The sequence below is a fragment of the Aedes aegypti genome, chromosome 1 (assembly GCF_002204515.2).
Source record: "Aedes aegypti strain LVP_AGWG chromosome 1, AaegL5.0 Primary Assembly, whole genome shotgun sequence".
NCBI classification, from domain to species: domain Eukaryota; kingdom Metazoa; phylum Arthropoda; class Insecta; order Diptera; family Culicidae; genus Aedes; species Aedes aegypti.
This window is the reverse complement of record NC_035107.1, coordinates 255,454,434-255,466,789: the sequence shown is the minus strand read 5'-3', so window position 1 is coordinate 255,466,789 and position 12,356 is coordinate 255,454,434. Positions and strand designations below refer to the sequence as shown.

The 12,356-nt window shown below is 37.3% G+C and overlaps 2 protein-coding genes across 3 annotated transcripts in view; one reads left to right on the top strand and one right to left on the bottom strand.

Moving 5' to 3' along the window:
• The window catches only part of LOC110674086, a 114,730-nt gene extending 103,426 nt beyond the window's left edge, over positions 1-11,304 (top strand). Inside the window, exon 3 of the mRNA XM_021837608.1 lies at positions 10,027-11,304. Within this exon, the coding sequence (XP_021693300.1) occupies positions 10,027-11,146 (1,120 nt within the window). The 3' untranslated portion in view covers positions 11,147-11,304. The remainder of the gene's footprint in view (positions 1-10,026) is intronic.
• LOC5576358 (putative thiamine transporter SLC35F3) overlaps positions 1-12,356 on the bottom strand; it is a 224,260-nt gene that overhangs the window by 161,450 nt on the left and 50,454 nt on the right. The window lies entirely within an intron of this gene.

Genomic DNA, 12,356 nt, shown 5'->3' with positions numbered 1-12,356 from the left:
ATGCGCCAGCTGGTGGAGCAACCATTTGAGTTGAAATTTTGAGAGAGCGTTTTTCTTACCCTAAAGCTCATATCTAGGGGGTGCCCCGTTGAGTTTTACAACTTTTTTATTTAAGGGCCAGTCTATTGGTGATACTCTGGTTTACTGATGGTTTGGTTGAGAGAAATTGTATTGTAGGTTAGAAAGTGAATTGTTTGATGGATTACAGTAACCTAAAGATTAAACTTTATCTCTATAGCAATCCCAGGCAACCGTTATCCTAGCCGTACGTCGGCGAGTATGACAAACGGACTAAGTATGCTATTATTTCTTCTTTCATAAACCCCTAACTGATCATCTTATCATTTATATAGAGCAGCGGTTTTCATATCGTGCTCCACGGAGCACTTGATGCGAAGACTTGGCAGGTGCTCCGCGACAGTTTTGAAAATTTTTAACAAAACTTTGAAATATCTCTGCTTTTTATTTTAAAATATGCTTCTGAATTTCCCGGAGTATAAATTTCAAGAACAAAACAATGAATCGCGCTGAAAGCTGTATTTCCCAATCGGTCTAATTTACATTTAAAACCGCTGTTTTGTTCTTTAGATTTGTACTCTTGAAAATTTAGAGGTGCTTTAAATTCATCCTCAACTTGTGATGTTTTCGATCTTATGCTGAATGACAAAACACAGCTTTTACTAGTCTTGTACTGCCGTGAATCGCAAGTCAGTACCATATGTGAATAGTTTTGAGAAAATGGGCAGGTAAGTTCCAAACTTGTTTTCCATACAAATATTAAAAAAAATCCAAGATATTTAAACATGTTCAAACGAAATTTTCAGGATTTGCTTTTCAGTTCAGTATCTTATCGTGAAAAATATAAAGTTGAACGAAATTCGGTTCATTTTTTAATTATACTAAATAAGCTAAAATCTGCAGTGCGTATCAAACAATGTTGTCTCATTAGTGCAGCTTTGGATGCTACTATGAAGAGAACATCCTCCTGTATCTCGCATTGAAGATAGTTTTATTTTTGGTCCATTTGTTTGCTTAAAACCAACGAGCTACCAACCAACTAGCTCAATGGCTTTTAGCGCGAGCTCATAAGATATGCGAGATATGTTGAAAGCTGAGCCCAACTAAATTTTGACTAGAATGCATTTTGCGAAAAAGTTTATCATTTGGGCTAATATTTTGCAACGGGAAGGTTACAAATATTCGGTCGGTTAAAGTTTTCCCATTCATTTTGAGTATGAAGGTTTTAGCTTAGCTTAGCTTAGCTTAGACTGACTACACATATCAAAGGTTGCTATTCCGTGATTGACCGAAGTCAGTGAAAATGCACAAAGAATCAACTTGAAGTTCGGCTGGGATTGGCCATAATCTTCTTCAGTGTGCATAATCCAGTGCATCTATTTATACAAGGACAATAACGGCGCCGGCCACGTCCTTGCAGTCAGGTGGGATTGAGGGAAGGAATGTTAGTGTGTAACCTTTGCTATTTGGAGACCGTGTTTGCCTCTGCATCTCCAAAAAGGTTACTGGGAGGGATGTTTGGTAATGGGGAGGATCGTTGGGTCAAAGGATTCACTTTGATAAGTGATTAGACCATGATAAATAGTTATTTGTCAAGTATAAATAAGCTTTTATGAAAATATAATATTTTTATTTGATATGAACAATTTTCTATGTAGAGGAAAATTATGCCGACACTTTAGGTGACGAACCATTCAAAGTTTGTTGAAAAAATACTTAAATGTAACATTCCTACAGCTGTCAGGACGAAAGCATGTGTTATTATATGTTACTTATTTGAAAAGAAACAAAATACTCGATTGGCTGGAACATCATAGAACACTCTTATTCTTATGCCGACACTTACAGTGGCAAACAATCGAAAGTTTGTTGAATAAAGTGAACCTTTCGCAAGTCTACACTTGTAGTTTCGAACCATTCAAAGTTTTTTTAATTACAAAATAAAGATGAAAAGAAAGAGGTGTTTTGAAAACAAAAAAAATGTTAAACATAAATAATTTATGAAATAGAGTTTATTTCGACACTCATATTGACGAACCATTCATAGTTTGTTGAAAAATCATTTTTACGTCCTACCATTGAATCGATTAAATGTGCAGTCATACATATTTTATAGATTAGAAATAGTAGCATGAAACGAGCTCACCAATTGATCCATCATCCTTGACTGAGCAGCAACAATCCACTTTCAGCTCAACTCGTTTACTCCGTTATATAGAAGCACTCAGAGAAAATAGGCGCACGACCCGAGAGGGAAAACTACTGACGACTGCTCGGGCTTACTTGACGCACTGCCAAGGAGCAAGCGTCAAGGTCGAAGGTCAAACAGACCGATCGCGGAACTTTTTCACGCGACACGCGACGCGCGACATGTTTGATCCTGCCCTCGTCACTCGCTCCCGCAGAAGCAAGCGTAAAGGTCGAAAGATCAAACAGAACTCTCATTTTGAGTAGGAAGGTTTTAAGCTTCAAACTAGGGTTTTCTTGATTGTAATATGCAAAACAATCCTTGAAGTTTAAATGATCCAATATTGCCCGACAGAATATTTTGTAACTCTCTTGGTGTGATAGTTTTGTTGGGATATTTATCTTTGTCGAAAAAAATCTGAGGTACATGCAACTTTGGTTATAATCGAAATTTTGACACCGTGATACAAAATTAGGGATGTTTTCATCAAAATTATGAATATTTCTGAAAGAACTGAACTTGTAGTCAACCCATTCAGACATTAATAAAGGCTTGAAATAGAAATTTTCGTTACAGAAACTCGCTCAGTTGTTTGAACTATCAACAAAATTCGATGAATTTCTCAACCGAATTGTTTTGGCTCTTTTCAAGTCACGAGCTTTGAAATATTTGACGAAAAATCAAACATATTTTCATTTTCCTTCAAGCAACGAATTCTGATGTATTTGGCGAAAAACCTTATAAAATTTCATTTAGATGCCTCGATATATAGAAGTTGCTTAATAAAATAAAACAAATATATTTAGATTAGAATTTAAATCAATAATTTTCATAGGAATTAATTGATCGATTTAAGCGTGTAAAAAATCTAAATTTCAAACGGAGTAATGATTAAGAACAGGTGCTCCGCGCAACAATTTTTTCCGAAAAGTGCTCCGCAAGCCAAAAAGGCTGAAAACCCCTGATATAGAGTAATCTACCATACCCTTTGGTTCGAGTAATATTGCACACAAAAGTAAACCGAACTTGTAAGCTGGAATCACGTATGTAAAATTTAGAACTATACTGATTGAATAAATATTCCAGCTTTAAGCGTTACGCTAGATGTTGAATAAATATTCCAGCTTTAAGCGTTACGCTAGATGTTGTGGGCTTCGTAGCCGTGCGGTTAACGGCGTCAGCCGTTTAGGCGTATTGTGCCACGAAGCGTGGGTTCGATTCCCCACTCCAATCGGTGGAAACTTTACGTCAAAGGGTTCATTCAAATATTACGTAACGCAAAATTTTCCAATATTAGACCCCCTCCCTCCCCCATATAACAGCTTTTGTATGGAAAATTTAAAATTTTTGTATGGACCGTAACACCATGTAAGACCCCCTCCCCCTGTTGCGTTACGTAATATTTGGATGATCCCAAACGAAAAATTCATAACTGGACTACTGGGTGTTCTGTGTTGTCCGTTGCCTAATGTTCGTGATTGTTCAATATGTGCAGCCTTTGGCTGAAGACGGTGTAGTAAATTGTCTTTTTTTAATTATCTCCTAATGTCGTTTTCTCTAAATATCGTTACCCGGAATGTAATTTCCCCATACGCCAGTTCTTCGAATGACCGTTTCCCTCGAATGTCATTTTTCCGAATGACCCTTTTCCCCGAAAAGTAATGCAGTGCATGCAGAAATGTACCATAATAGTCTTCAGTGTGATGGTGGCAAACTAGAAAGAACGATAATCAAAAGAAGGAGATTTAATTATTCTCAATTAAACAGATATTGCCAAAGCTGCCGAGGATGGTAGGACTTAAAAACATCGCAAATGAATAATGAATAAAGAAGGGTGCATAACAGATGACCAGTTCATTTAAATTTTATTAAAAGTATGAAGTTTTTACAATTATGAGTGCCAAGCACTTTTCAGGAAAATTGGCTATTCGAAGAAATGGGGTTTTTGCGGATCTGGTATTCGGGGAAACGACATTGGAGAAACCGATCTTCTGGAAAAAGCAGCAAAATCTTCAAAAGTATTAGAAGAACTTCTATTATTATATTTAGTACATCTTTGTTGAATGAATGGCTCCTAAGGAGTTGACCATAAATTACGTCACGCTATTTTGAGTAGGGATTAAAATTCCCAAATTTTGCGTAACGCTATCAATGAACGTTTCCAAAGAATTTTATTGATAAATTTCTGAAGATTTGTTTAACCTTACGAAGCTTCTATCTCCTTGCCGAAAACATCGACAGAATCATGTGAACGTTTCCCTACGAAATTTACTCAATATTCTGATAGAAATCCAAAAAATATTTCTCCAGTAATTCATCAGGAATTTTGTCAAGAATCTCGTTAGGAATCCAAATTATTTTTGCACGTTCTGTACCACAAATATATTAAACATCTCTACATTTTACCAAAAATATACTTACTAACTTTCAAGAGTGTAAGCAATCACACTGGGAAAATTTCCCGTAAGAATGTGCTGTAAATCTTCCTAGAAAAATCATAAAACCTTATCAGAGATCGCACAAGTAGTTTGAGAAGCAACAAGGACAAATCAAACCAGAATTACAACGAAGGCCTTAACAAGCAACTAGGATTCTTGCAGAATATTTTTGAGGAATAAAGCTTAGAATGTGATGAGAAATCTACTTACAATCTGACCTATAATCTGTTAAAAATCATTTTGAAATTTGGGATGAGCTTATCATAAAAAGGTTGCAAGCACATCGTCAACAATCCACCATCCGTGATCTATCAGGAATATATTTTGCAATGTTCCAAGGATTTTAAGGTGAAGATGAAATGAAGCCATCGGATTTTTAAGAGCACAAATCTAGAGAACCGAACAGTGCTCTGAAATTTCATCAATCTTTATAACAAAAATAAACAAGGTTTGTTTGTGATACAAATTGGTTGTAATCCACTGGTCAGGTAGTGGATTACAACCAAATTGTATCACAAACAAACCTTGTTTATTTTTGTTATAAATTACATTTTAAGTTTTGATTCATAACATCATTATTTCAAAATTTGTTATGATGAATCTACAAGCATTTGACCATGTTTATTTTTTTCCATTTTGTTAGAATTGAGCTATGAAAAATAGTACGGTGAGTTATATTTTCGCTCAAATTATAATATATTTTGTTTAAATTTTATTTAATGTAAAGAACATTTTGTTATTTTAACTACCGATCATTCAAAATTGTAACATATTTTGTTAGAAAATACGTGCTATCTGAGTAACAAACTCTATAATAATTTTATTGTAACTCACTGGTCAGGTGGTTAACACCTGCAAGTGACCAATCGATCAAATTTTCATCGTGAAAGAATAGCTGGTTCTTTAGAATTGTGCTCTTGAAAGTTCGAAAAGTACGATGGAAATCATTCAATTGTTACGTCTTTTTCTCTGTTCGTTTGGCATTTAAATTGTACACTCACAGCACCTCACCTCAATTTAATTTATTTCCGATGCTTATGATAACAGGTCGAAAGTCAAAAAGAGTTTGAGAAACACTGTTGAAAACCTTGTTTACATTTGTGACAAACGGTATTTACAAGTTTCGGTTTAAATGTCATATTTTACATAGTGAAACTGTATGGTATTATCAATCTCATACACGATGTGATGATTCCATATGATGTGAGTCTTTTCACTCTACTCATCAATCTTCATGATATCCTTTCTGATGCGAAATGGATCTTGTGGCTTTTGAAATATGGTCACTTTAGAACCAGGATACTCTAGATTGAACAATGATACTAAAGTCGTTAAAAGTAGGTGAAATTGACTGCCAAAATAATTATGTGATCTATTTTCATTGGCGTAGGAACAGGGGGTGGTGGCCGGGGTGCCAGACTCCCCCAGAACCATCCAGCAGTTTTCTTCAAAAGCTTAGCAGAAATTTAACTAGAAATTAATTTAATGCTTTTTTGGTTCTGCTTCAATTTTTATAGTAATATCACATAAATAAAATTATTACTTATATCCTAAACTTTTTTTTACAAGAAAACTTTTTATGTTTGAAATTCTTAAGAAGTTCTAAATACTATTTGACTGATCTCTAATAGAGTTGTAGCAAAATGTTTAAGGCCACCCTTAGATATTCGTTGAAGAATTTTAAGATTATCAAATTTCTTAAAGAATCTTCAAAATTTTTGCTACAAATCTCATGCAAATTATTCAAATATTTTTGTGAGATTTATTTATACTTTCAACATGAATTTGTCCTGGAAGACAACCATATCAACTTTTTTCTACAAATAAAGTCCAGAATATGTTACCGGATTCAACTAACAAATCCTTTCAAGAGTGCAGTTTTCTAATATTTTTAAATTTCTCTAAAATCGAAACAAGTCCAAGTTAAAAGTAGTTTTCTCCAAATTTTTCTTCATTTTACTCAAAAAATCATGTTTGTTTGGCCATAACTTCATAAATCCTCAACCGATTTCTAATCTTTATAATTTTTTTGAAACAAATTTAGTTATTTTTCACCTTCAATTCACCTTCAAGACGCTTGCGCCACCTCTAAATCCTAATGTTTTTGGCTCAAACTTTGAGGTTTCTCTTCTAATGTGATTTGAACTCATAAGAGAACACGAATTTTTGGTTTTGAGAACTTTTGAAAAATAAGCCGCACCCTACTGCATATAAACCCGAGGAGGAAAGAATAACTCGGCAATAATTTATGCATACCATATTTTGGTATCATACCCCAATTAGGTATTGCTCAGTTATCAATACCTCATTTTGGTATTAAAATGGTATTTGAAAAAATGTTTAAAACAATCATAAATACTTCATTTTGGTATTCGATAGCTATTGAGGACTGCTGGAGGTATTGAACTATTATTGAAAAATTTCACTTTTATATGAAAATCCATCAAGTATTATTTAGGTATTGCAATACCTGATCTAATTATCAGCTTGGTATTTTTAGAATATGCAGAAGGTATTATTTGAGGTATTTTACCTCTTATGCAAGGCTCATTCATACCTCATTCAGGTTGTAAGTATTGGAAATTATCTGGTATGGAATACCTCAATTTGGTATTCAGTAGTTATTTTCTTCTGCTCGGGAAGAAGCTTCCTATCAGAACTGAAATCGTTGCCACTATCAACAACTTGGAGCAGTTATAACTGTCTGGTGGCCACGGAACAGGACTCTGAGCCCCCGTACAGATACCAAAGATATGTGGTCAATTTACACATCTATGCGACATATCAAAATTTGCAGGAATTTATGAATAAAAACAATTGAGGGAACCCTAGCTGCTCTAAGCTTTATCGGCCACCCTGTGCCCACGGAATCGGTTCCAGAGGCCCGGTGAAGCGACCAATTTACAAATGATTTGTAACTCAGCCGTGCAATTGAAGTGAATTTGCTGAATTTCATAAAAAAACACTTCAAGTAATCCCAGCTGTCCTATGGGTCACTGCACAAAAATCTTTCCCTTTCTTTCACTCTTACATAAAATTTGTAAACAACAAGGCCAGTAAACAATAGTGGGGCCTTCCTTAGCCGAGTGATTAGAGTCCGCGGCTACCCTACAAAGCAAAGCCATGCTGAAGGTGTCTGGGTTCGAATCCCGGTCGGTCCAGGATCTTTTCGTAATGTAAATTTCCTTGACATCGCTGGGCATAAAGTATCATCGTACCTGCCACACGATATACGAATGCGAAAATGGCAAAAAATGGCAAAGAAAGCTCTCAGTTAACAACTGTGGAAGTGCTCATAAGAACACTACGCTGAGAAGCAGGCTCTGTCCCAGTGAGGACGTTATGCCAAGATGAAGAAGAAGGCCAGTAAACGCCAAAATCCCATACAAAATCAAAACAGTTCAGAGCCCCATACCATAATGTGGCCAAAGAATCGCACGCCTGCTTTGTTGTTTGTTTTTCATCTGTTTTGATGACAATTTGTTTCACTATCCACAACACTGGGACCTCTGGAACCTCCGGAATCTATTATATGACCACCGAGTGGTCGAAACATAGCCCAGAATTGCTTGTATTACCTCTGGTATATTTTTTGGTTTCAATTCTGAAAATTTGATACGTCGCAGGGCTGAGTCCTATGGAAACTGTAAACATTTTTTAGACCTCTGGAACCTACGAAACCTATTGTATGGCCACCGAATGGCCAAAACATGGTCAAAGGCTGCTTGCATATCTTAGGTGATTTTATAATTCTGAAAATTTTGATACATCGTTCGATTGGGTTCTACGGAAATTGAAAACTGACCACATAAACCGAGTCCTCTAGAACCTACGGAACCGATTGAAGTCTGCTTAGATAACCTCAGGTGATTTTTCATCAAATTCTGCAAATTTTGATATGTCGCATGGCTAGGATCCACGGAAATTGCCAAAAATGGAAGAACCTTGATCCGTTTGGCGCCGATTTTAGGCCGTCAAACCCAATCAAACTTAGTTTCTAGCTCAGATTCATTAGAGAAACATTAGATGACAATTCATTTGTATATAAAACTTTGAAATTTGATTGGAAAATGTCTACAAAATTGCAATGTGAAATCTTGATCAATATGACCCGAATGTTTCAGTGTATCTATTTTTGTTGAGTCCTTCAGAAACGTCGTAGAAATTTGATTTTTCAGATATTAGGAAAAGTCTGAATTTTTCAGAGCGTTAGGTCACAGACAAACAGACGTAACACTCCAATTATTTTCATCGCACCGTAAAATCGCGCCCAATTCAAATATTTGCTAGTTGGCCGACGGGCCACTCGTGGCGCTCGCATCGCTTCTGTTTGAGTTTGACGTTTGCTCACTACCGCCACCTAGTTCGCGGTTGGCCAAATGAAGTATATTTAGCATTGGGCGTAAATGTGCACGTGACTATGTTTCAAATCGATAACTGTTCTAGCTGTTACGTCTGTTTGTCTGTGGTTAGGTGGTTTCATTAAAACGTTACACATTCTCTGTTTTAGGTCATATTGACCCGAATGATACAGGAAAGTTAAAGGAACAAAACCAAGGTCCACTACGTTTCATAAAAGTTCTTTTTAATGATTTAAGGTTCTTGATATCGCTTCCCTTCAGTTGTTCTATTATACATGTGTCTACAAAGATTGATCGTTACCGATCTTTTATGTTGAGAAAAGTAGAGAAAACAGGGTCAACATTCAAATCACAGCACAAAAATGACAGCAGCAAAAAATTTAGAACGGAAACGATTAAGAGATACTATTGGCAAAAAAGCATAGAATACACAGTTCACCCTCAAAACCTCGGGACAAATTCAATTGCACCAAATCTCTTTTTCATGAAAGGTCACAAAATTTCAGCCAATTCGAGGGGAAGAAAAGATTTGAAGGACGTTTGAGTTTGGCCCTGGCTATCTAGATTCTAGAGTATACAGAATCGAATCTATTGTTCAGGAAGCTAGCATCTCCAAGGAAGTGGTCTCTTTTCGTATGATTCTAAAACCGGACACACCAAACTGTACAATGTTTTAAGCAAGCTCATATGAGGACATTGCACATTAAGGAGTTTAGAGAACATTCATTCAGTTTTTTGAATTTCATAAGAAGCAAGAAGTTTAAGATATGCTTTTTTATTAAATTCTTACGAAAAAAGACAGATCCTATTTTTTAAAACTTTGATTCACTTTGACAGGTGGGGGGTTCGAAAGCTACTAAGTTCAAAATATGAGTCATATTGAAGTGCTTCTTATTGCGAAGATTTCGACGATTCGGTTGAACATCGCGCCCCTGCTAAAGTGAATCATTGAGTTGTCTAAGTAGTTCTATACCCTATATTCTCACGATAGTACAAAATTCCCCCATCTTCTGCTCCACAGTTACCACGACGGTTCAGCGCCACGATTTGAAAAGAGCAAACTTCATCACCTACAACAACCACAACAGCACCAAAGCATTCACAATTTCAACCATCAGCAACCACTGAGAAGCAAGCGACCCTATAAGCAGCCCTTCAAGCAGCCCTATTTCAACAAGTTCTTCACTTCGGGAATCCAAGACCACAGCTATGCGAACACCGAATTCCAGGCCGCGGCAGCAGCCGCTCCAAGCTATACCAGCAGCGCAAGCTTCAAACAGCAAAATTCCATTCCGATCTTCGAAAGTCACGAAAAAATTCGACACTCCTTCCTAGACAATAATGATGACGTTGACGATGAAAAGACCTCTACTAGCGATTCCGACTACGAGACAGAGCGCCCCATTAAACGCCGACCAATCACAAGGCCCAAGACGCTTACAAAACCAAGTTCAATCATTGATTCAAGTCTACATGGATTCCACACACCCAGCAATGGACACCGTGTCAACCATTATCATAACTTTGACGATTCTTCTGAGTCAGAAGAGGCCCTATCCAAGCCATTGACCGGATCTAGTCACTCGTCCGCGCCCTTCCACTTCCTGACAAACAACTCTGCTCCGACGAATATCCCCGGATTTCACTACATTGCCGGTGGATACTCCTACTTCAGTTCACATCCTGTCCCGAAAAAGAGGAAACAACCAACGCTAGATGAGGATTCGTACGATGAGAAACCACTTGTTGAAACGGTGATTGCTACTTCGACACGCCGACCGTACGTGGCCCCTACGCTGACCACGACTTCGACCCCACCCTCGAGGTATCAACCGCAGCAGCGACCGACCAAATCACCAGTCCAACGACGACCCTACATTGCTCCCTCACTGACTACGACCAAACAGCCTTACGTCGCTCCGTCCGTTCTGCAGGCCCAGGGTAAGGTAAAAAACGCCAGCCTCCTATCGTTCGCCCAGAATCCCATCGTCGTCAACGGGGCCAGCCGGTTCCGGTACACCAACAGCAAGGCAACGGCGGCCAGCACCAGTGCCAAGAAGTCGGAAAAGCAGAGCGAACTGTACGAGCCGGAATTTGACATCGATATCCGAATCGACCTGTCCAGTGATTCCGCGCAATGAGGGCACGACCCCCCTGCCAGACTGTGTGTGCGTATGCAAGTTTCCTGCTAACAACTAAAACGTATTTCTCTTCTCTTCCCCCTTTTTCTTCTAGCTAATTAGAGAGAATATAGATTTTTAATTTAAATGAAATTGTTACGACAAATAAAATGCTGAGGAAAAATATTCGGAGTGGAAGTGATTTGCTATGAAAGAACAGCCCTCAATTGACTTCGTGCTACTGCTTCATTCATCGTTACGGATAACGGAAGTAAAGGTAAAGTATGACAAATTGTTTCTTTCAGGTAACGTTTTCCAAGCTTTAAAGTTCGAACATATTATTTGAGTTTTACCGGCATTTCTTCTATTCACGGGTAACAACCTCAAACGTAAATATGATGGTTTACATAAGGATATCGTACCATTTCTAAGAGCATCCTCGAAGGAAACCTCCAGAAATTTACCCAGAACTTCAGGAAAAAGATCACGAAATTCTCTTCGGGATTCTCATGGCCATTCTTCCATTTGTATGCCCAATATTTATCGTAGGATTTATAAGTAACTTCACCAAAAATTCCCTACTATTTTTCTTCAGAGATATTGCTTGAAAGACACAAGATACTTAAAATATTAAAAAATAAAAATATATCCTTGAACTTATGGTAAGATTCCTCTATAATTATTTGCTCACTAAGAATTTATTCCTGGATTTTTAAAGGGAACGTTTCTGTTTTCATAAGAGCACAACACGAAATTCTTCTAAGGATGCCTTAAAATACTGCTATACATATTCCAGAAGAAATTTGAATATGGATTCTCCCTTCTTTAACTATCTTAATAATTCTCCAAGAGTAAGAGTAAGGCAACGTTATTAACTGAGAGCTTTTTTTTTGCCAAAGTTTTCATTTTCACATTCGTATAGTGTGTAGCAGGTACGATGATACTCCATGTCCAGAGAAAGCTAGGAAATTTATATTACAAAAAGATCCTGGACCGATCGGGAATCGAACTCAGACACCTTCAGCATGGCTTTGCTTTGTAGCCACGGACTATGATCACTTATAATCTATTCTTAACCCTCAAAGCCCCGGGACAGACCTTTTATTTTCAATCGACTGGTGCTCAGAAACAAATAAGTTTAACGAAATGTGGTTTTCACTATGATTGATGGGATGAGTTAGACTTCCTGCGAGTGGGGTTTTCAAACCGGAAGTTCAGGTCTGGACATGTT